Source organism: Mizuhopecten yessoensis, unplaced genomic scaffold, assembly GCF_002113885.1.
Source record: "Mizuhopecten yessoensis strain PY_sf001 unplaced genomic scaffold, ASM211388v2 scaffold419, whole genome shotgun sequence".
Classification (NCBI taxonomy): Eukaryota; Metazoa; Mollusca; class Bivalvia; order Pectinida; family Pectinidae; genus Mizuhopecten; species Mizuhopecten yessoensis.
In genome coordinates, this window is record NW_018403537.1 from 1,422,653 (window position 1) to 1,446,136 (window position 23,484).

General features: G+C 34.8%; 1 protein-coding gene across 2 annotated transcripts; it reads right to left on the reverse strand.

Annotated features, from left to right (window-relative positions):
- Positions 1-1,790: 1,790 nt before the first annotated feature.
- On the reverse strand, positions 1,791-22,334 carry LOC110448335. Of its 2 annotated transcripts, none has more exons than XM_021494517.1 (2): positions 21,945-22,334; positions 1,791-8,547 (listed from the first exon to the last, which is right to left on the reverse strand). In XM_021494517.1, the coding sequence occupies exon 2, from the start codon at positions 8,537-8,539 to the stop codon at positions 6,455-6,457; it is 2,085 nt and encodes a 694-aa protein (XP_021350192.1). In that variant the 5' UTR covers positions 8,540-8,547; positions 21,945-22,334; the 3' UTR covers positions 1,791-6,454. The 2 variants fall into 2 exon arrangements, with proteins under 2 accessions (XP_021350192.1, XP_021350199.1); XM_021494524.1 differs by lacking the exon at positions 21,945-22,334 and adding an exon at positions 13,190-13,541.
- Positions 22,335-23,484: the final 1,150 nt, after the last annotated feature.

Sequence of the window (23,484 nt, forward strand, 5' to 3'; positions counted from 1 at the left end):
GGGGAATTATAATGACTTCGGGTTCACGCTATTGTTCGTGACGTCATTCTATGACGTTTTGGGTCAGAGTCATTGACGTCATTATCAATTGCCACACGGGCTTCATATGCAAATGCGAAATGTGCAAACAGTTTACAACTTTAATAGAAAATCAACTGTTTTTACGGATTTTAAGTAACGAGCAAAAAAATGGAATCCATCCCTGATGTTAGGTTTGAATAAGGTTATTAGCCGAGGGTCCTCTGCTCAATATTTTATCCCTTGAGTTTGAATATCCAAAACTCACATCAGGGTTGGATTCTATTAGTATTACTCTAGGGATGAGAGAGGGGGATTCCTATTTTCATAATTAACAGTTGTATGACGTCACGTAAACCATTCATCTACGTCACGTCAACAGTGAACAAGGTAAAAGATAAAGCATATTTTTACCCTCTTCAGGTGAGATTGGGAATCTCGGGGTAAGGTTCTTAATTTGCCAATCGGCAAAGTCAGGTGATTTGCAACTTAAGGTTCTTCCATCGTCGGGTTGAGATTCCCCTATCCCATCCCCGAGGGGTGAGATAATCTATTAATTATAATCTCACCTTATAATCGTGATGATAGGAGTAAATTGTCTCTGAATGTCTCCCTCTACAGTCTTTACCTAAAAAACAAACACTAATCCCAGGGATTCAGTATGTGTCCTAGCAACCAATTTCATAATCTAGATATTCAAACTTTTTATTTTTATTTTACATCTATTATTAAATACGTTTTTTCAGCTTATATTAATCACTCTTGTTAGGCCGGATATTGGCGCCCGAAGAGTCTAAATGTGGGAGGAAACCGGAGAACCTGGCGAAAAACCACGTGGTTGGGTAGGTGACCCCGTTCACGTCCAATCGGGAAATCGAACTCCAGCGCCTTGGTAAAAGACTAGTGCGCTATCAACTGAACCATCTGACCACCGAAGGTATATGTATGTCAAATTGACATACACAACCTTAGAACAAGTTTATGTGAACCTTAATACTTTCGATATATGTGAGTATAATCCTGAAACCCTCTGTCACCTTATAATCCACATCCCAGTGTACGTGTATAAATATTCCGCCCCCTGAAACCTAAAACTTACTTCCATTGTGAGAAGATATCCCCCTCACGTTTTGATATAAATATCGTTGTTTGGAATTCGAAAGTTTGGAAATAAAAATAAGACGAAAGAAAAAAATAATATCTGAAGGAGTCGAACTTAGACCCTCTAGACTGCAAATGAAGATTAAATTTAGCCAATCCTTTATATTTGATAATGAGTTATACTGAATAGCATTAAAAGTAGCGTACAATTTACATGCCGAAAAAGCGGAGCTATTATAATGGAAATTAAACATAAATATAAATATCGTTGTTTGGAATTCGAAAGTTTGGAAATAAAAATAAGACGAAAGAAAAAAAATATATCTGAAGGAGTCGAACTTAGACCCTCTAGACTGCAAATGAAGCTTAAAATTAGCCAATCCTTTATATTTGATAATGAGTTATACTGAACAGCATTAAAAGTAGCGTACAATTTACATGCCGAAAAAGCGGAGCTGTTATAATGGAAATTAAACATAAAAAATAACCAATTTGACACGGAAAACCACTCTCAGCCAGAAAAAAATACATCCTTGTTTGTGCTTCTTTTTATATATATACAAATATATGAAATTTTAACCGATATAGTGAAACCATTTGCCTAAATGGTATGCGCCTGTCATTTAAAATATAAACAACACAAAATAAAATCAAAGCAATAAAGGTGCATTTTTAATACTTTATTCGTACACGAAATACTTATGACAAATAGTATAACTTTTTATATTCAATTAATAAACAGGACAACTTCATTTGCGAGAAAAAAACCACGTTGCTGTATCTGAAGTAAAAACATTAAAAATTCAAACGGTAACAATACAAACATGTCTTATTTGAAAACCAGCAAAACATTTAAAAAAAGAAATTGTTGGCTAAAAAATGTACGGGCTTTTTAACTGTAAGTACTGATTTGGCCTTATAGCTAAACATCCCAGCAGCTTACACATTAAATATTAAGACTCTTTACCTCAAACAACACAAGAACAAGCTTTTCAAGGTTTATTACCCCAAAAAGGGCATTTCAATTTTGACGCCAACCGAAGTTGACCTTTGATAGTCATTCTTGGACATACACTTGGTAGCCCATCCCCCAGCATGCTATAGACCAAAAATCAATACCCTGGACTTTTCCGCTAATGAGAATTTGGAAAAGTTTAATATAATTTACCCCAAGTGACCTTGAAAATGAGTCAAGGTCATTCATATTATAAAACTTGATAGTCCATTGCTTAAGCATAATATTCACCAAATAGCATGCCCTTGGGTCACTTGGTTATTGAGAAGAAGTTTTTTTTAACATTGTTTTACAAAATTACACATTCGAACTTTGACCCCGCCGAGAATCAGAAGTTGATGTTTTACAGAAGTTGATGTTTCCTGAGAAAAGTTATTTATTTGAATATCCAATGATGAATTCAATACATTCATCCGTTAATGAGGTATTGCAACAAGAGAAAAAATCGGATATGACGTCATGACGGCCATTTTGTTCCGCAAAATAACTACACTTGGTCATGACCATCTCAGGATCATTTTAGGTAAGTTTGAGCTGAATTCCACTGGCGGAACTTGAGAAGAAGTTTTAAAAAGGTTTTGTTTACAAAAGCCATGTGTACAAAAATGGCTGCCATGGTTGGCGTGTCAAAGTTTTGACAAGGCCAAACAATAACAACACTTGGTCGGCTCCCTTTCCTTAACATACCCACCAATGTTTAGCTCAATGGCACCAGGGGAACTGGAGAAGAAGTTTAAATTATGTTTTTCAAGATGGCAGCAATGGCGGCCATTCTGGATTTCCGAACAACCGGAAAAAACCACAGTATTTGGTCAGTACTATCTCAGGATCATTTCAGGCAAATTTGAGCTGAATCCCAGTGGTGAAACTTGAAAGGAAATTTAAAATGTGAAAATTTCAGGACAATTTTTAAATTCAGATATTTTCAACTTTGACCCTTACCGAAAACCTGAAGTTGACATTTTACTCAAAGATGTTTCTTGAGAAAAAGCTATTTATTTGTTATTCTGCACAACAAATCCAAAGATGAATTAAATAAATTTGTCCATTAATGAGGTATTGCAATTTGAAAAAAACGAATGTGACGTCATGACGGTTATTTTGTTTTTTCGATGAAGTTGAAAATGTTACCAAATGTTAGAGGATATCTTGGGAAACCTTTTCCATTACAACTAAACAAAATATTTTTTATTGATATTGGAGTAAAACAAGTTTGAACATATTGTCGGCATTTAAAAAGATCAAATCAAAGGAAATATTCAAAATTGCGTACAACGTTAACGGTAAATGTTACAGAAAAACTAAAGACATCAAATTCATCGAAATGACATTCTGCATCGATCTGTAAAAGACTTTCTCAAAAACATTGAAAAATAAAAAATTGTGATCTTTAACCCAACAGCGAACTTTTTATTGGACATTTGTTGCATAGACATGTAATGAAAAAAAAGTTAGAAATGCAAATTATCTACAAATAATATAATGGTATTAATTATGTACAATCAACGATTTTCGAGTTATAGCTGTTTTAAAGATTTTGACCTTTGACGTCTTGACGGCTATTTTTAATTATTGACCTACTTGAAAATGTTTCAATAAAACCTTCATACTAGGTCCTATACTGTACAAAATATGCTATGATCGTATCTGCTACCGTTCAGGAGATTAAGACGCCATAAAATATGGCAGAGGAATAAGAATAATAATAACGGTATTTGTTGACAACAAATAAGTTGTCTTTGCATAATAAAACAACAAGAGCTTTTGGAGAACAGCATAGCTCGCCTATTGGTGATTTATGTTGTAAAATAGCAAATATCAATAGAAACCAATGTACAGTAAACCTTTGTATAATGCACGTCTTTTCATTTGATTTTCTCACTTACCGCCAACACATTTCCAGGTCCCTTAGGTATGTTTTCCTTAAGAATTCCTTATACTTTTATAATACGAACATTTCTTTGAACAAATGATTGCAATATAACAAGATTTTGCTGTACCTTAACATGCAAGAAGAGATGACCAGCCAACGTGAAATAGTAAACAGCGTATTGATCATGGTGACCGATCCAACACTGCACACACAAAAAAAAGTCCCAAACACTTAAACCAAGTCAATCTAACCACTTGGCCTCTAAAATGACAAAAATACAATTAAGAATATTGGCTACACTCCATATAAATACTCCGACTTTATAAAAGGCACCAGCCTATTGATGGTGATGATCCAACATTACACAACAAAACTTGTCCAAAACTTTAATTAAGTCCAATTAAGCTGTTTTTGGCCCCTAACATATGACAAAATATGGTCCAGAACATTGCTAACACTCAATATAAATACTTCAACGTTAAAATAGACAACGGCCTATTAATGCTGGTTATCCAACACTACCCAAAAAAACTTGCCCAAAAACATATGAAAATTGCTTACACTCGATATAAATGACTTATACTCATGATAGATAACTGTGTATTGTGTGTGATTATCCAACACTGTCTGGAAAAAAACTTGCCCAAAAACTTTAATCTCAAATTTAATTACGTCCAATTAAACTGTTTTTGGTCCCTAAAATATGAAAATATGGTCCAGCACATTGCTTACACTCGATATAAATGCCTCACCTCATAATAGACAACAGTGTATTGAGTGTGATGATCCAATACTGTCTGGAAAAAACTTGCCCAAAAACTTTAACCTCAGAGGGTGGAACGCCGACGCCGGGGTGACTACATTAGCCCTCCTATTCTCAAAATAGGCGAGCTACTTATTTAACTGAGAAGAAACTTCAATGTATACATGCTGATATGAAAATCAAAATTTCAACAATATCGATACATTTGCAAATTCATATATACATGAACAAAACCAAACTTTTACTAACGGTCATTATATATCCCCGTAAGTAATAGACAAAACTGATCAATTATATACATCAATGATGCTTCCCTGGCAAGTAAACAAGGTTTTATGTATGTAAGGCATACCAAAAGGTCAATATAAAGATCACGAAAGGTATAAGGTCAAACTGACAAATCAGTTTCATTCAATATGACATACTCTCTTTTGCAAAAAAAGCAAAGTTCTCCATGCGTCGGCGGTAGTGGAAACCAGCCGAACGGGAAGTGGAAGAATATTGAGTGAAAGGATGAAACAGATTACATTAACCTGTAGGTTCACACAAGATGTTGGAATTGAGGACAGCTGTCACATAACTAGTTATTTTCTTCATCTGATACATAACAGATGACAAGACTTTCAGAGCAGGCCTTTAAATTACACTTTGTTTTGCTAATTTTGTTTGGCTACACCAACACACGCACATTAACGCTAGATTAATACAACATTACATGTTCAACACACAGTATAAACACTTCAAAATTTGTAACAGTGCCACGTCCCAGAATTTGCAGCTTATTTGAAGACTATTTTATAATTACGTTTTCTTTCCAAGGTAAGCTTACCATGGTAATGCCAGCATATTGAACCATGTACGGTACAACTTTGAGCAAATCCAATTTCACATTAACGAATATCAGTATGATCTTTTCAGTCTCATCTCATGTCGTCTAATTACCATTCGTTCTGTTATATTTGTTATTTGCATGGATATTGTCCTTGTAAATCTCTCTGACTGACATAAGTAATCCTATGTTTGACATAACGAATTTTTCAACCGTTCTTTACTCTCAATAACAGGGTTATCAAATTGATATGTTTGTCGACCACCAAGAGAGTTCATGTACTCACTGAGAGCATTGTGTCTGTCTAATACCTATTCATAGCATATGCTCAAGATGTTGTTGACTATCCAGTGGTTAAAATCGCATTGTTCCAAGTCTTTCTTTACGGTGATTTAATGTTGCTTTACATCTTCTGGTGTCTTCAAGGTCATGCTCACACAGAAATGACAAGAACACAGCATAAGTGAGTGGAGGTATATAAAGAATGTCATCCAACGGCAGATTGGACATTTCATTGTGTAATTGTAAAAGCGTTTCGTGGAAACTCCAAACACGATACACATATCTCCTTATGTTTTTGCAGTAGGGTTTGTCCACGCCCCCGGTATAGATGTTCATACCTGTTTTGTGGTTTATAGTTGAACAGCCACCAACATATATTTTCAAAGGAGATATAAGGTTTCAATACATCCCCTGTGCTTTCATGTAATTTTCCAGTAGTAAACATGTTAAATACAAACATAAAAAGACCACGATTTGTACACACTAATGAAAGTGGTCCCATTATTTGTTTTGCATTTGTAACGATATCTGTACTTTTCATTTTTTCCTTAAATAGAAACGTATGTGTCTCTATTATGAATGTTGCAACCGTTCTATTCTCTCCTTGGCAGGGTTTTCATTTTGCCCGAAATTTGGACCACAAGGAGAGTCCGTGTATTCCCTGAGCGCTCTGTGCGTGTCTCCAACCATTTCATAGCATATCCCCAAGAGATTATGGACTATCCAGTGCTTTCTACCTCCCTGTTCCTCGTCATACTTCACGGCCCGAAGGTTCCTCAATGACGCACTCCGTCCTATGTTATCGCCAAGCTCATGATAACACAGAAATGACAGGAACACAGCAAACGGGAGTGGAGGGATTAATAGGAGGTTTCTCTCATGACGTTTTCGCAACTCGATGTGTAATTGGGATGGACAGAACTTTAGTCTGTTCGGTTTAAACTTAATTGATGATACATATACCTCCTGAAATTTGTGTAGGAGGGTGTATCCACGCCCACAATAGAGATGTTCATACCTGTCTTTGTCCTCCAAAATTGAACCTTTATCAAAATAAATTTTGGAAACGAGTCCACATATCTCCAGTGTTTCGCTGTAATTTCCCGTCTGGTAGTAAAATATTGCCAACATAAGTAGACCTGGACTGGTACACACTGATGAAAATGGTTTCATCAGGTTTTTGCTTTTCCTAAGGAATTTGTACTTCTCTTTATTTCCTTTAGCAGCAACATGTTTCTCGAAAGTATCTACCCCGATAAAAGACAGTGCAGTTGCTGTATAGATGTAGTCTATAAATTCATCAATGTCAGACGTTGATTTTGACAGTAATCCAGTTAACATAGGAAGCGAGGCAGACTTAGGGATAATTGAATTGATGTTATGGAATATCTGGCTGTCAATTTCCATTTCTGACTGTTTTGGCGTAGGTAGCACATAATCCAAGTGTCCATTTCTCACCCTATTAAGAAGTGTTCCTATAGACGGTTGTATAAATGTTCCAACTGAAAGACATTCCCATTTCATGTCATGGAGCTCAATGAGAAAACGAAGTAGTTTTTGTTGATTTTCATCACAAACTTTGCCATGGAACATATTGTTGCTGCTAATGAAGTAATTTGGGCAATGCCCTGCCTTCACCCACGCGATCAAAATCTTCAAGCAAAGCATGAAACAGAAAAATGTATTTTTTTCTTGCCATAATGAAACAGGTGTGCTCTCCACTGCATGGAATATTACTGTTTTTATAATGTAAGATGATATAATACCTGCCTTCCCCATTATCTGCTCTAGACTGTTTGCTATCTGTTTCAAGAAGTACTTGAAAAGTCCATATATTAGAAATTGTGTATGAGTCAGAGAATAAATGAGTTTCCTTTCTGCTGTTGTAAATGAAATCCGCCATTGGAGGTGTGAGTAGTCAGATGTTTTGTCCCCTACGGGGACAAGATAACAGCCACATAGTACTACCTGACTTCTCAAACCTTCATCTGGCCATTCATACAGGCGAGGCCGACTCACCCACTCATTAGCTTCTCGTGGCCAACTACTACACCGTAAAGAAGACACCCGATCAATATCAAGTCCAAATGAAGTCTCCTCTTTCGTCGCAGTTGCAGCTGGCCCATTCGCTGCCATGGGAGTTACAGAACGAAAATCTACAAAATACCGTGCATACTTTTCACTTGATAAGACATTTACATCTCTTAAATGTTCTATGCAGTGATCAAAAACTTTATAGTAACTCTGTCCCAGTTCAATAAGTTCAACGGTTACATAACCAGGTCGGCAGTCAGTGTCTCTCATTATCAAAACTGTTTCATCTGTGTCGCCAAAACAAGGTACAGGTATCCTGATGATCTGATCTGGACACACAATTTCCACAAAGTTGTTCGGAGGAATTCCGGTGTACTGATCAGGGCAAATCACAATTACATCGCTCATTATATACATTACATCCATGTCCGAGCCTTCCATCTCCATTCCCTCAACCGAGCTTCCTGTTAAACATTTTTTACCTTTTTGCTCACAATTTCTTATCTGCTCTTGTATAAGACGAAGTTTCCGCCTGGTTGCCACCATCTCCCGGCTCCCTATATACCTGTCCAGGATATGATGTAGAATCCAAGACTTCTCGTATTGCTCGTCCTGATCTGACATTTTCTCGCCTGTAAATATATAACGAAAATACTGTTTTTCAATTGTGTTATCTATATGATTCAACATTAACTGCTATTTGATAAGTCCTAAACTTCAGTCAAAGAACCCATGATAAGAATGGTTCTGACTATCAAACCAACGATTTGATAATACTGAGCACACGCAAATACTAAACAAAATAATAATATAAATAACCATTAACTTAACAAAATGATTGATACCTAATTAATTATATAATCTTATTGTAAAGTGTATGGTGAATTAAGATTCTCTCCAAAATATGTTAAAACGTTTGTCATTTGTCCTTAAATATTTCATAAAATATTTGGGTCTTTTTTACCTTTATATTGATGTTTGTTATTTGAACAAGCGTGATAGCGTTCCTTCTAACTAATCACATATCAGTTATGCTAATACCTCTGGTTTGCTGTACTTTTTTTGTTTGAGCAAATTTGGAAAGCTGAATAAATATGATTTGTATGCCACTTGGTCATAGGTAGGTTTTCAGGGGACTATAATATGAATGATCACCTTTCATAAAAATACCATTTTAGAAAATAAGCCACAGAACGGTCGGGGGATGGTCGTAAGAAGAAATTTCGGGATCACTGGGCTCGCCAAGGACAAGTAATAAAAAATAAATGTTTTTTTTGAAAAAGCGGCTCCGCACCCCCTAGTGTCGGGGCGGGCCGATCCGAGCCCAAGTGAAATTTTGGTATCCATGGGCTTCCGCTAAGGAAATAAAATTTAAAAGATTGAATTTTATTTGGGAAAAGGCGGCCCCGCGTCCCCTGGTGTCGGGGAGGGCCGACCCAAGCCCAAGTGAAATTTTGGAAAAGGTGGCTCCGCGCCCCCTTTCGGGAGGCGGGCCGACCCGAGCCGCCAGCTGACGAGCTACTTACCAACGATATTAGGACTTTCTTTTAATTATATGTATGTCCCTATGCCCTATGTATAGCACTGTGTATGCGTGAGTCCGAAAAAGAAAATTAACATGGCGAAGCTTTGCGACGCGAACTTGGGTCTTTCGTGACGAGGAATGCAGTGAACAGAACCAAGAAGCTTGCCAAGAATGTAGCAAATACATCTAGAAACCAACAAAACAAAGTTTGATTCCAATTTCCATAGCCGTTATTTGATATTGGCAAGAAATGGTGTCACATAACCAAACACCTATTGTACTCAGCGTACGTAAGGGATATAGAATATAAATGTTATGTTTGAGACCTGGCAAGTGTCTCTTTGGTGCCTTATGTTATTGACATCTTCAATAACCAACAGTTATTTTTCATTCAACTCTCTCTATATATATATATTATCAAAAGAAAATCCTTAACAACGAGTCTTTAGTACTTGTATCTCTCCAAACTGTTGACGTCCTATAGCGACGTCGCCATACACGTACCCGACATAACGATAGCACAGCAATATAAATACATTAATTATAGTCCTAAGGCAAAGCGTACCATTTGTTTAGGATTTAGAATTACTAGTAATACTATAATTTACAAAAAGATAATACTAAAAAATTAAAAATTAAAATAAAAACTCTCCCTATATGGGGCGAAATTCAGTGACGTCGTAGGCGGGGCCTGACCGAAAATTGACCAATCAGTGCAATCGAATGACGTCGGCAATTTCCGGCCAACGGAGCCGGTACTTTCTGGACCGACCTTCACCTCGCATTGTTGTTGACTGACGACAACAGAAATGGCGACCCCCAGGTTTTCTGTGTTGGTCGAGAGCGAGTTGTCGCACATATTGGAGACAAAAGACAGTTGGCAAATTTTCAAGCAAAAACTGTGATTTATTGTTTATTGTACATGTGTTATCCTATATTTCATGTTATTGCGAAAACTGTTTTTTTATGTTGATTCTCAAGAAAATTTTGGTTTTGTTAATAAAGTGGTCCAACTGTTGAAAATTTGTTATCTAATAATATTTAGAATATTGTAAGGGGTGTTTATTTCGGTATAATAAAACAGTTGAAGCATGGATATTTCGGGATATAGCAAGTTTATGATCCCCTTCGTCCAGTAATATTTCCCTCGACTTCGCCTCGGGAAATAGTCTTGGCCTCGGGGGATCATAAACCTATTATATTCCTTATACCCATACTTTAACTGTTGACTATTATTTACAAAAAAAAATAAAAAAATAACTATATGGGGCGAACTCGGGACAATCATAATACTGATCCGACACTCTCCCGATGTCACTACTTTACAAACATAATTCTTCAATAGACAAAAATAAATATGATAAAACACACTGATCGAAACTCGTGCGGGGTCTGAGAAGTCGAATGAATTCAGCTTCCTTAGCCTCACGTTTGATTACGTTCATTTACACATACTCCGTTGTAATGACACAACATGTATTATAAAGACACTTCCTGCATAAACATGACACTACCTTCGTTACAAATGATACTTACTTGGTTATGAATTAGTTAAGTTACACCTGGGGAGCCCGAGTGGGGACTATTAATTTCGGTTTCAGTCCCAGATTTTGACATCTGTTGCCGACCACAATGAGGATCTTTCGTGTGTTTGCTTCTGTCGCTAATTACAAGTTCTTGGATAACTCAGATATCGATTTTCATTTAAAGAGTAATAGATCTCACATACAACCTAAATGCGTTCCGAATTTCAAACTGAAGAAGTTCCGAATTTGAACCAGGCATCTTTGATTTCCCCAAAGGGGTAGATTGTTATTATACATATTGATATTATATATTGATTTAGATATTTCATGTCTTACCAACGACTATATTGGAAATTTCTTTTTAAACCAATAGACATGTTGTAATAAGATGTTCAGGTTGAAAAGCTTAATGATGTCTCTTTTTCTTTATCATTTCACGTCAGGGTTCACGTTTGTGGTCGCCACTGGCTCCAATGACGAAAGTAAAACATGATTTGCGATTTGAAACTACTTTTGGCGAAAATGTCGATGAAGGGCTTTTATTTAAGTTACTGTCGACAATAAAATTTGTTTTTAGCGATAACTACTTCTAGAGTAACTGTTACAGCTAAATTTAGCCCCACGACATCTCTGTGTACTGTGATGTCACGGCTGAGTTTGTCCAACTTCTTTACAATCGCTTTGAAGTAGTTTCTTTCCTCATCAATATTTCCTGTAATCCGGAACTGTTGTAAAGATTTGAAACAAGGTAGCAAACGTATGAAAAAAGCCGTGGATCGTTGCATGACTGGAACTATCTTTTCTTTTGTGTAATTTTCTTTGTTCAGTGGTGTACTTAAACGCTCAACATAACGCTGTGCATTGAACCTGTGCAATACCTGTAATTCCGGTTTTTCTAGGCGTTATGTTCGTGATAAGGAACTATTTTTGTCTTGGTGGTTTATATCTTGTAGTCCTACACTCACAATAACAGTATGGTCCGTCCCTTTGTTCTGTTTTAATACCTGTAGATGTTTACAGTTATACATAATGTTATTTCTGACAACTCAGTATGTAGTCATTTTGAACGTCAGTGTGTTAAGTTAATGCTATAACACGCCCGTTCATCAAAAACGCTGTGTCATTTTAGGAAGGGGATGTCGCGTTCTTGATTTGGTAGCTGATCTCCTTTATCTATAATTGTGATCCTCTGTTGTTCTGTTACATCGGAAAATTAGGTATTTTTGTTGAAATCTTGCCAAAATCTCGGTTTGATTTGATGACGCATATGTGTTCCAAGGGCATTACATGTTAACCTATTTAGAGACGCAAATTTCAAGAATATATGTAGAATAAAAAAGAAAACAAAACAAAAAATAGTTATTGGGTGGTTTTGGGGAAAGACAGGTTAATATTTTAAATACTCTTTTTATGTACAGGGTAATGAAATTTTACCAATATAACAAAATGGCTCAGGGCATTTCTTCGCAAAAATTTCGTGTCAAACAACGATCGTCTCAAACTTTTGTGCCGGCTTTACTGTCTCCGTGACGTTTTTCACGTACACAACATTAGTTTTTGCCAAGAAATCATTTTAATTATATTGATAGTTAACATATAGTATTTACTATTTTTTAGATTTATTGATTTATTGAGCAGACGGGAGGGGGGAAATAATAGTATGTGTAAACTAATGAAAAGGCCAGACATAATATGATAGAGAACATTACCTTGTGAACTGTAGTTAACTCCAGTGCACATTGATGTGAACTCCAGTTCACTTTACTGTTATCTCCAGTGCACAAGCTAGTGAACTGGAGTTCACTTTTCTTGTTAACTTCTGTGCACTAGTGCTACGTTAAACAAGAAGACATGACGTATCTTTAAGTACATATGTAATGGCTACTGCCTCCTCAGTGATTCTCTATAGAATAGTTAATAAATGTTCGGCTGTGCTTTTACATGTTTGAATTGAAACGAAACTTTTAGAATATGAATTTTATGAATTTGCACTTACAATTCTGCATTAACAAAATTAAGTAAATATTGTTCATAAATTCTTTGTTGTATATGTCATATCTTTTCAAATCAGTAAAATACGGTGTCAGGTTTTATCGATGACCGAACACTTAATTTTGTCTGTAGGTATTGATTATTTATCCCCTTCAATCACTCGACTGTATTTTATTTGGCATATGTGAAAACAAATTGTGTCTTTGATAATACAAAAAAAAGAGGCCTTACCAGGATTCACTCAACTAAGGAACTGCCCACGATTTGATAGGGAATATCGAGGGAATAATCCAGGTAGTGCAGTTGTTTACCGTCCTTTCCATCACGGTGTATGCCGTTGTTTGTTTTGTAACAAATATGCCATAGTGTGTCTAGAAAAGCACCTTCACAATGTTTTTGACACTACTGAAATTCAACACAGTACTTAATAAATGATTTCTGCTGAAAGTTTTACATTTCGAACACAGTTTTTAGAACCCAGTGATACTCTTGTCCGGTATGCTGTATTGGAATGAAAACCGACGTTCTTCTGTTTTTTCGGTCCCTGTATAACATACACAGACTATCATCGTACCCAATCCCTGTACACACTGGCAGTCTTATGGCATGTCAGGTGATAGTTGCTACGATATATACCCAAACACAGACAGTATTAATAAAACATTTCCTTCTTACAATGCAAAAGGGCATTTTAAATGGGTATTTCCAGTGGTTTCTTAGCGTATGATTATGACTTGGATCTATTTCCGTCATGGTTAGTTCTGCATTGGTATTAGTATAGACCGATACTCACAATTATGCTATGCATTCACCTTTTGTTTTGATAATTCGATACTAGTTAATGTTTACAGTATCACATGATTTACCTCCTAATAAGTCAGTGCCCAGCGATGTAAAACATAAGATGACAAGATAAATGGAAATTCTGTCTCTTAAGTATTTACAATCTTGCTTGTTGATTAAAACATCGTTATACGAACAAGTGGTGAAGCCATTTCGGTCAAGATATTGTAAAAGGGTTGACATGAATTATATTAAACATCCTCCCTTTTACTAACGTTTTTAATTTTTAGGATGTCATAGCAATGCGATATAAAATTGTGTCATTAAACTAGAATACTATCGACTGTATTACTGTCCTGATTCTTTCATATATATCGTCGTATGGAAACTATAGCAAATGCATACATTTAATGGAAACGTGTAATTCCTTTTCACCTGTCTATCATTACGAAAGATATCCAAGACATATACATATGTTGAAACTCTCGTGCAAAGCTTAATTTTCAATACAGTACAATACCGTACAGTATAAATGATTAAACACATACAAACGTTTAACGTTGTACGGCCGTAAAAATTGATACAAGCTTCAGTCGAAAAACATTCATTAAAATGAATTACTATACATCCATATACAGAAAATGTACGTCTAACATATATGTGTCATAATGACTTTACCAAATCAACAATCTTACCTTTGAACGAATAAAAGAATTCTTATATCTGGTTTATTGCTAATTTAAGTACCTACATCATTTTTACTTTGCATCATATCTGTCATAATGTCCTTGCATAAAAACAGTCCTTGTTTTCGGAGAGGGTTGTCAATTTTATAGTTTTTTAGAATAACCAAAAGAATGAAGTATCAACGCCAAAATGTGTATTCCGTTTAATCTCATATAAAATTTATAATGATATTTAAGCCAAACATCAAAAATATAGATATATCTGGGGTTTTTTCTATCTGTTTAGTACCTAGTGAATATCGATATATAATGTACGCACATTAAACCTCCATAACAACATAAAATAGCAAAATAAAAACTACATCTGACCAAATACAAGCAGTATATACATAACACACCAGTACAGACTTGACAATACAGTATACTGTACATGTACCCCACTAGTTCTAACTCCATTGTCCATTGTCACAAGGTCGATTGCTCCAAACATAACGAGTGTCCTGTTAAGTTGTTCTATTCAAATATATGTATTGTTTTACTCAACATCGGGATATTTGGTCTTTAAATTCTTTGTCTGTTTTCTGTTAAATTGAATTACTAGTGCATTCGTAAAAGAAAGATAATGCACGACGCCAGTAACATGCTTTAGAGCTGCCCAGTTTCAATCAAGTATTTGAACAATAGTAACAAAACAATAGCTTTATGAAGAAACATTTTTGTCCAGATTAAATGGTCCTTCATATACAAACATTCACGTGGTCGGGTAGCGCAGTAGGTAGGGCGCTTGCCATCACGATTCCCTCAGCCGCGTTATGTCATGTTTAACCCAGGTAGTGTCATGTATAACTCATGCAGTGTCGTGTTTTACTAAGGTAGTGTCATGTATAGCCAAGGTCATGTCATGTATAACCCAGACAGCGTCATGTATAACCTAGGTAATGTCTAGTATAGCATAGGCAGTGTTTTGTTTAGCAGATGCAGTGTCAAGTATAACATAGGAGTGTTATGTTTAACAGAGGCAGTGTCAAGTATAACCTAGGTAGTTCTATGTTTAACATAGGTAGTGTCGTGTATAACTCATGTAGTGTCATGTTTAACCAAGCTAATGTCATGTATAACCCACGTGGTGTCATGTATAACCCAGGTAGTATCAAGTATAACATAGGAAGTGAAAAGTATAACCTCGGTAGTGTCATGTTTCCCATAGGTAACGTCATGTATTTACCAGGAAGTGTCATTTATAACACATGTAGTGTCAATTATAACCCAGGAAGTAACAGGTTTATCGAAGGTTGTGTCATGCATAACCCGGTTAGTGTCATGTTTAACCCAGGTCGTATAGTTCTTTACTGTCTTTTTCGCCATTGCTGATATGGTTGGAAAGTAATTAGTTCTGTTTTTTTTATCAAATATAGAACCATTATTTTTTTTTTAAATATAGAACCATTATTCTTTTTAAATATAGAACAATTATTTGTTCACAATTTGGGAAATTAACACATAGAGAGTAAGAAACTAGACAGTATCATAAAAAGAGCATGACTTTGTTCTGTTGATTTTTCAGTCCTGCCATTCGCTCAACATGTATATCATATATATATATCAATAAACATAACCCGTCTCTCTACACAGTAAATCCCCTATGATCTATCTGTCAATATGTATATCATAGATATATCAATAAACATAACCCGTCTCTTTACAAAGTAAATTCCCTATGGTCTATCTGTCAATATGTATTTCATATATATACCAATAAACATAACCCGTCTCTTTTCACAGCGAAGCCACTATGGTCTATCTGTCAACAGGTGTTGTTATTTACCCCTAAAGCCTTGACACCTTTAACATTCTAAAGCCAAATTGAATTTCCTTATTTCATTTTATAATGGGTATTTCCATTTTATAGTGGAGGTTACTAAGCGTATTTCCGAGACACGGAACTATTTCTTGTTTTGTGTAATATTTCTATGGTGAGTGGTTGTAGTTCTACCTTCAATATAATGCGTTGTAATGACTCTGTGGTTTATATTTGGCAGTCCTAAACTAACCATAACAGTATGATTCCGTCCATATGTTATATATTTATTACCTGTAGTTTTTTATAGTAGTGTATGATGTCAATTCTGAAAAGTCAGTGTCTAATCAAGCAGAACGCCATTGTGTAAGGTCAATGTAATTTCACCACCGTTAATCAAAAATGATATACTTATGTAGTCTTACAAGGAAGGGGGAATGTCGCTTTCTAAATTTGGGTACATGATCTCCTTTGTTTTGGAGTTTTGATCCTTTGTTTTCGTCCAAATCTCGTTTTAATTTGATGGCGCATACGTTTTCAAAGGGCATTACATGTTACACTATCAACAGAAAACATATTTCAAAAATGTATTTATGTAAAACAAAAACATTTAATGAAAACTGATGGATCGTAGTTGTTGGGTTATATAAGGGGGAAAATGGGTTAATATTTAAAAGACTTTGCAAGTACAGGGTTTCGAAATTTAACCAACATAATAAAATCGCTTAGGGCATTTCTTGGTAAAAATTAATGTTGTGTACGCGGGGACACAGTAATATGACGATGGTTGTTTGACTCTCGTTAAAATGAATGCAACATTGAATAAATGAAAAGGGATTGTTAACCGTTTGAACAAGTTGTTAAGTGGAAAGGGGAAATGGATTGAATATTCCAAATTACCCCTTAAAAAGAATAGAAAATTAAATTTGTCTTAAGTGTGTCAAGGGTTATTGAAGTTAATTAGAACTTATATGAAATACGAATTCCTTACTAAAGAAATGAACCGTCGAGAACTGAGATTCAAGTCCCTTCTTAAAGTAAGAACGGTTCTTTTTTTAAAGTGAAAGATAACTCGTTGAATAAAGATGAAGTATGTATAAAGTTTGGTAAAAGGTCAAAAGAGAAAGTTATGCATGCACACACCGATGGCCTGGGAAGAGCTATTACTCTTAAGTGTGATTTACAATCATTAATACGTTTTACTATGATAGTTTAACAAGAGGATAATATGTATTTTAAAGAACATATGTAATGAATACTGCATTGTAGCCGCCTTCAGTGATTCTGTACAGATTGGTTATACATTATACTATACATTTTGACTGTGCTTTTACGTGTTTAAATTAAAACGGAAATTTAGAGAACAGATACATTGTTGTGGTGATGAAATCTTCTACCGTACGTTCTGGTGATGACATTTTATATCGTTTGTTGGGGTGCGGAAATCTTCTACCGTCTGTGAGGTGATTAAATTGATGATGAAATCCTCTTCAGATGATCACGACGAGGACACTACTTTTTTTGATAGTAGGTTACTTTTGTGTTGACATCACAAACCACGAAAATAAGAAAACATTGTTTAATGTCTAATTGTAGATACTTCCATAAATTATTTACAGTTAAGCGTAAAGAATTCTACACGCTCGCGATATATTGTATTCAACCTATCTAAATACAAACGTGGGGACACTTTAAAGTGTAGCTATTCTTGTCTGTTCTAAATTGTGTTTTAAAGTTATTACCTTGTGTAATAACTGTGTATTATACATATTCCTACAATTAACTTTGCATATTCTAGTGTGTTCATTGCATATCTTCATATTAACAAAAACAAACGTCACTGCTCGTACACGCATTTATACTTTCATCATATGTATACATTTACTGGAAAGGATTATGAAAGATATCCTAAACATCTAGATGTTGAACTACTCGAGCAAACCTACATTATAAATACAGTACTGTACAGTAGAATATAAATGGTTGTACACATACAAACGACCTAACGTTGTACGGCCGTACAAACTGTTAAGGGTTTCCGTTGAAATAATCCTATCGATGTATTGCTATACACATATATACGTATTACATTTATACAATATATTCGTCATAACGACTTCACAATAACAACAATCTTCCCTTGGAAATGATTAGTTAATTCTTATATCTGGTTAATTACCAAATTAAGTACCTACATCACTTTTACTTTACATCTTATCTGCCATAATGTCCTTGCATAAAAAACAGTCTTTGTTTTATTACCAATAAAGTATCAACGGTAAACTGTGTTTTTCGTTTAGTTTCATACGAAATTTATAATTATGATATTTGATCCAAACATCAAAAAACAGGGTGAATGAAATTTCCTCTAGCTTTACAAAGAGCTTTAATTTGACTAGTCAAGGAAGTTTTACCATATTCGACTCATAGCTTCCCTATATGAAGGTGACTCAATATTTTATAAACGGAATGTGTTTCCCGCCAGGAGGAAGAGAAGTAAACCTATTAAAATCAAGCAAGGGATACTATACCACAGAAAGTTCAGAAATAAGTAAATGAATAAACAAATAATGCATTAATAAATCAAATTAAACATTTTAAAATGTGACACACAAGATAAATTCGACAAAGTTTTGTTAACAACCTATAGTTTATACAAGTTTATAAGCGGCATATATCTATCAGATCAAATTAAAATGAAGTGGGTTTTAAACCTCTCGTCCTCGCTTTAAAAACCCGCTCTAAGTACTCATATTTAACATGTGATAAGATTCTTACAAAGGTGGATGAATATTGAATACAAGCCACATTTTTTTTATATTACATGTATATGTTTTACCATATCTTTACAGGGTATTTAATGAATCATAGAGGACTTATTTTCTTTTTATCAAGGTCAACTCATCCCCTCTTAAGATTCAGAAGACTACTATGTCGGTTGATGTGAAAATATTGATGTGTTTTAATAAAACAAAAACGTCTGACCAGATTTTGCTCAAACAAAGGAACATATCATGATGTGATGGGTATATCTTAGGATTTTGTAATACACCATGTACAATCACAGTAATGCATTTTTTGATTGTCGTCTTCATTATATTTTGTCGATATTATTAGATGTAACTTTACTTTTTACACACTTCAACAAGTTAAACACAGAAGAATAAATAAATATCTAAATGTTTCATATGTGGACCTCTCAGCGATATCGGACAGTACACTTTTTCAGTTTTTCAGTCACATGAATCACATATACAGACAATAAACATACCGAGTATTTATAACAATGCCATTCCCACGGCCTGTGTATTGAGAGTAGCTTGTATATATACACAAACGGAAATGATAACAACATTATTTATATCGTCAGTTGGGATTTCGGTTTATTTACAGTACAATACATGCAGTACAAACAGATATTTAAAACGTAGAATACAAATCTCTGAGCATGACACGAATCTATTTCTGTTATTGTGTATTTTGTATTGGGTAGCATCGTAGTTATATACTTAATATTAACTATTCTGTGCCTGTAGTTGTTTTCATCTCTCGTAAGGTATTGTCAAGTAGTTGATGATGTCACTTTGTATGATTAATGTCACTGCACCTATGTTCAACAAAAATTCTATTTAAATGTATATTTTGGGAAACAGATTGTCAAGTACTAAAATCGTGTCCCCTGATCAACTACATACAATGTATAGAGTTAGGATCCTTTGTTCTTTAATGATATCCAGATGTTCGATTTTTGAATTGCTCGTCTTACGGGTTCGACGGTTCATAAATGTATATGTATCGATGACGAAAATCTATGGTAAATGTTTGTCTGAATAAAGGTTGGATTATTTATCCCCTTTATAATTACTCGACTACATTTTATCTGGTATATGTATAAACATAGTGCGTATTCAATAAGACAAAACAAACGATGACAGATCAGGATTCTAAGTAACTAAGGAACTGACCACGATTTGATGGGGAATGTCATGGAATGTTGTAATACATCACGTATAGTCCAGGTAGTGAAGTTGTTAACTGTCCTTTCCATCATTGCGAATATTGTCAAAACGCATTCCGTTGTTTCTTTTGTAACAAATATGCCATAATGTTTCTAAAATAGAACAATCACAGTGCTGTTGTTTGCATGTCCTGTCTCTGTACATAATGACTCCTCTATGGTCTATCTGTCAAAAGGTGTTAATATATACATGTACCACTATAGCGATGACATCTCTAACATTCGATAGCCAAATGGAATTTCCTGATTACATTTTGTATGGTGGTATATCCAGAGTACAGAGGAGGCTTCTTAGCGGTTTTTTATGACCTGAAACCATTTCTGGTTTGGCCTCATTTTCTTTGTTGAGCGGTATAGCTCTGCGCTCCACATAATGCTGATCATTTAACCTGTGTTATACCTGTAATACCGGTTTTTAAACGTTACATTCCCAATAAGGATGTACATGTATTTCTGTCTTTGTAATTTTATATTTGGTTGTGCTATGCTTACCATAACACTATGGTCCGTCCATTTGGTATATATTTAATACTTGTGTTTGTTTACAGTAGTACAGGATGTCATTTCTGATAAGTCAGGGTCTAGTCATTCAGAACGTCAGTGTGTAAGGTTAATGCTATTTCACCAAGGTAGGCAGTGATGGTTGTTAGACACAAGATGAATTCAAAATTGAATGTGGAAGGAATTAGTTAACCCGGCCTTTTCCCCTTCCTTTTATCTACGCAGTATTTTTACAAATACAGCCAAAGCTTGCAAACGATTTATAAGAACGTACACAACCAATAATAGAGCTATTCAGAATAATACATGGATATATTTTATCTTATGGAAGGTTATCAGTATTTTCATATAATAAAGTAATTTGAATAAAGGAAGGAATTAGTTAACCCTGCTTAATTTTCTCTTCCTTATATCTGCTTAGTATTTGTACATATACCGCAAAATGTTCCAGACGTTTTATTAGAACGTAGACATCAGTTGTTTAATAATTCAGAAATATTATAAAATAATTTGATGTTCGAAAGTTTTCTTTATAGGGAGATATTTTTTAAACAATAGTACTTCATTATGTACGGCGAATATGGATGAAACAATGTATTTTAACAACTATGCAAGGCTGGTGTTGATTTTCAGATTAGATACCTAATTCTACTATGAAAATTCGGAATATAAACTTTGACCATGATGTTTGTTTCCATATCAAACGATTTAATAATGTACGCGAATATCAATTTTACAATATATATGATCAGCTAACAATATCATACAAGGGTTGGGCAGAGCTGTGAGTCTCTGGTTGTGATATACTATCATTACACCGTTTTACTCAGATACTCAAAGTACATTCGTACTAGATAGTGTATTGTATTGTTGCCGACTTCAGACATTCTGTATAAAATGGTTCATACCTTACACATATTTCCTTTGGTTTCATACATGGTTTGAGACGAAAGCATACTAACAACACTCAATTTACAAAATGACGTTCTAAAATTGATTTATTGATATTGTTCATCAGAGATTAATTATTTGTTTAACATGTATTCTCATTTGTTTTGAAAAAGAAAGATGCTTACAGAACATTAAAATTTGTCTGTGAAGAGGTCTGAATTTTATTCTCTTCGGAACCTATCGATTATTTTTTTATAGATATCTGTTAGACGTATGATATATTTGACAAGAGAAAAAAAGATGACTTACCAGGATTTTGCACAACTAAGGAACTGACCACGATTTGATGGGGAATATCAAGGGAGCAATCCGGGTAGTGCAGTTGTTTATTGTCCCTTCCATCACTGTTGTGTGGTCAGAATGTAATTTGTGTTGTGTTTGCAACACATTTACCACAGTGTTTCTAGAATAGAACAATCACATCGCGATCGTTTTTGGCACTTCTAAAATTCAAGTCAGTATTGAATACCTGATTTGTTGCTTAAGGTTTTATATTCCGAACACATTGTTTAGAAATCAGTGTAACTTTAGTCCGGTATGTGGTATCTGAATAAAAGCTGATGTTCTTCTGTTTTTCAGTCCCTGTATTACATAGAGAAGATCATCATACCCAATCCCTGTACACAATGGCAGTCGTTTGGCCTGTATGTTGATAGTTGCTATGATATATACCCAAACACAGACAGTATATAAACAGGAAGAATTTCCTACTTTCATTTTGTATAAACAATGCATTAGGGCATTTTAAATGGGTATCTCCAGTGGTCTCTCAGCGTATGATTATGACGTGGATTTATTCCTGTCGTGGTTAGTTCTATATTGTATTAGTATTGACCTGCCCTCACAATAATGCTAATTATTAAACCTTTTGTTCTAATAATTCAATCCTAGTAGTTGTTTTTAGTATTACATTTTGCATGTATGTTGATTAAATATGTTACCGTATGTTGCGTTGATGTAATCCTTTTACTGTACGTTGTGCTCATGGAATCTTTTACTGTATTTTGTGGTATAAAATAATTTACCGTATGTTGTGGTGATGAATTTTTCTACCGTATGTTGTGGTGATAAAATCTTCTACCGTATGTTGTGGTGATGAACTCTTCTACCGTATGTTTTGGCGATGAACTCTTTTTCCGTATATTGTGGTGATGAAGTCTTCTACCATAATTTGTTTGATGAAATCCTCTAAATTTGGTTGCGAAATGAAATCCTTCACGGCACGCATACATTTGGATGATGAAATCTCTACATATCATCACGATGAAGTAACTATTTTCATGACATTAAAGTACTTTTGTGTTGGCATAACAAATCGCAGTTAAAGTGCAGTTATTCTTGATCTGTTCTGGATTGTGTTTTAAAGTTATTTCTTTGTGTAATGACTGTGTGTTATTAGCGTTCGTACAGTTAACTTTGCACATACTGATGTGACCATTGCATATAACCAAACAGTCCATCCTCGTTCACGCATTTAAATTTTTTACTCGTATAAATTTACAGGACAGATGTATTACCTATTCATCTGTCTTTCATTACGAAAGATGTTCTGAATATATAATTACATACTTTAACACTATTTTATCAATACAGTATTCTACAGTATGATTGGTTGTACACATACAAGCGTTCTAACGTTGTACGGACGCACAAACGGGCTTCTGTTGAAAAAGTCCTATATATGGATCGGTACTTATACACATACATATTACATCTATGTAATATATGTGTCATAACGACTTTCCCAAAACAGCAATCTTACCTTGGAAATTATCATTTAATTCTTATA

Bases quoted from the DNA above. Each gene is read 5' to 3' on its own strand.
- LOC110448335 (XM_021494517.1), bottom strand. From the start codon at position 8,539: ATGTCAGATCAGGACGAGCAATACGAGAAGTCTTGGATTCTACATCAT.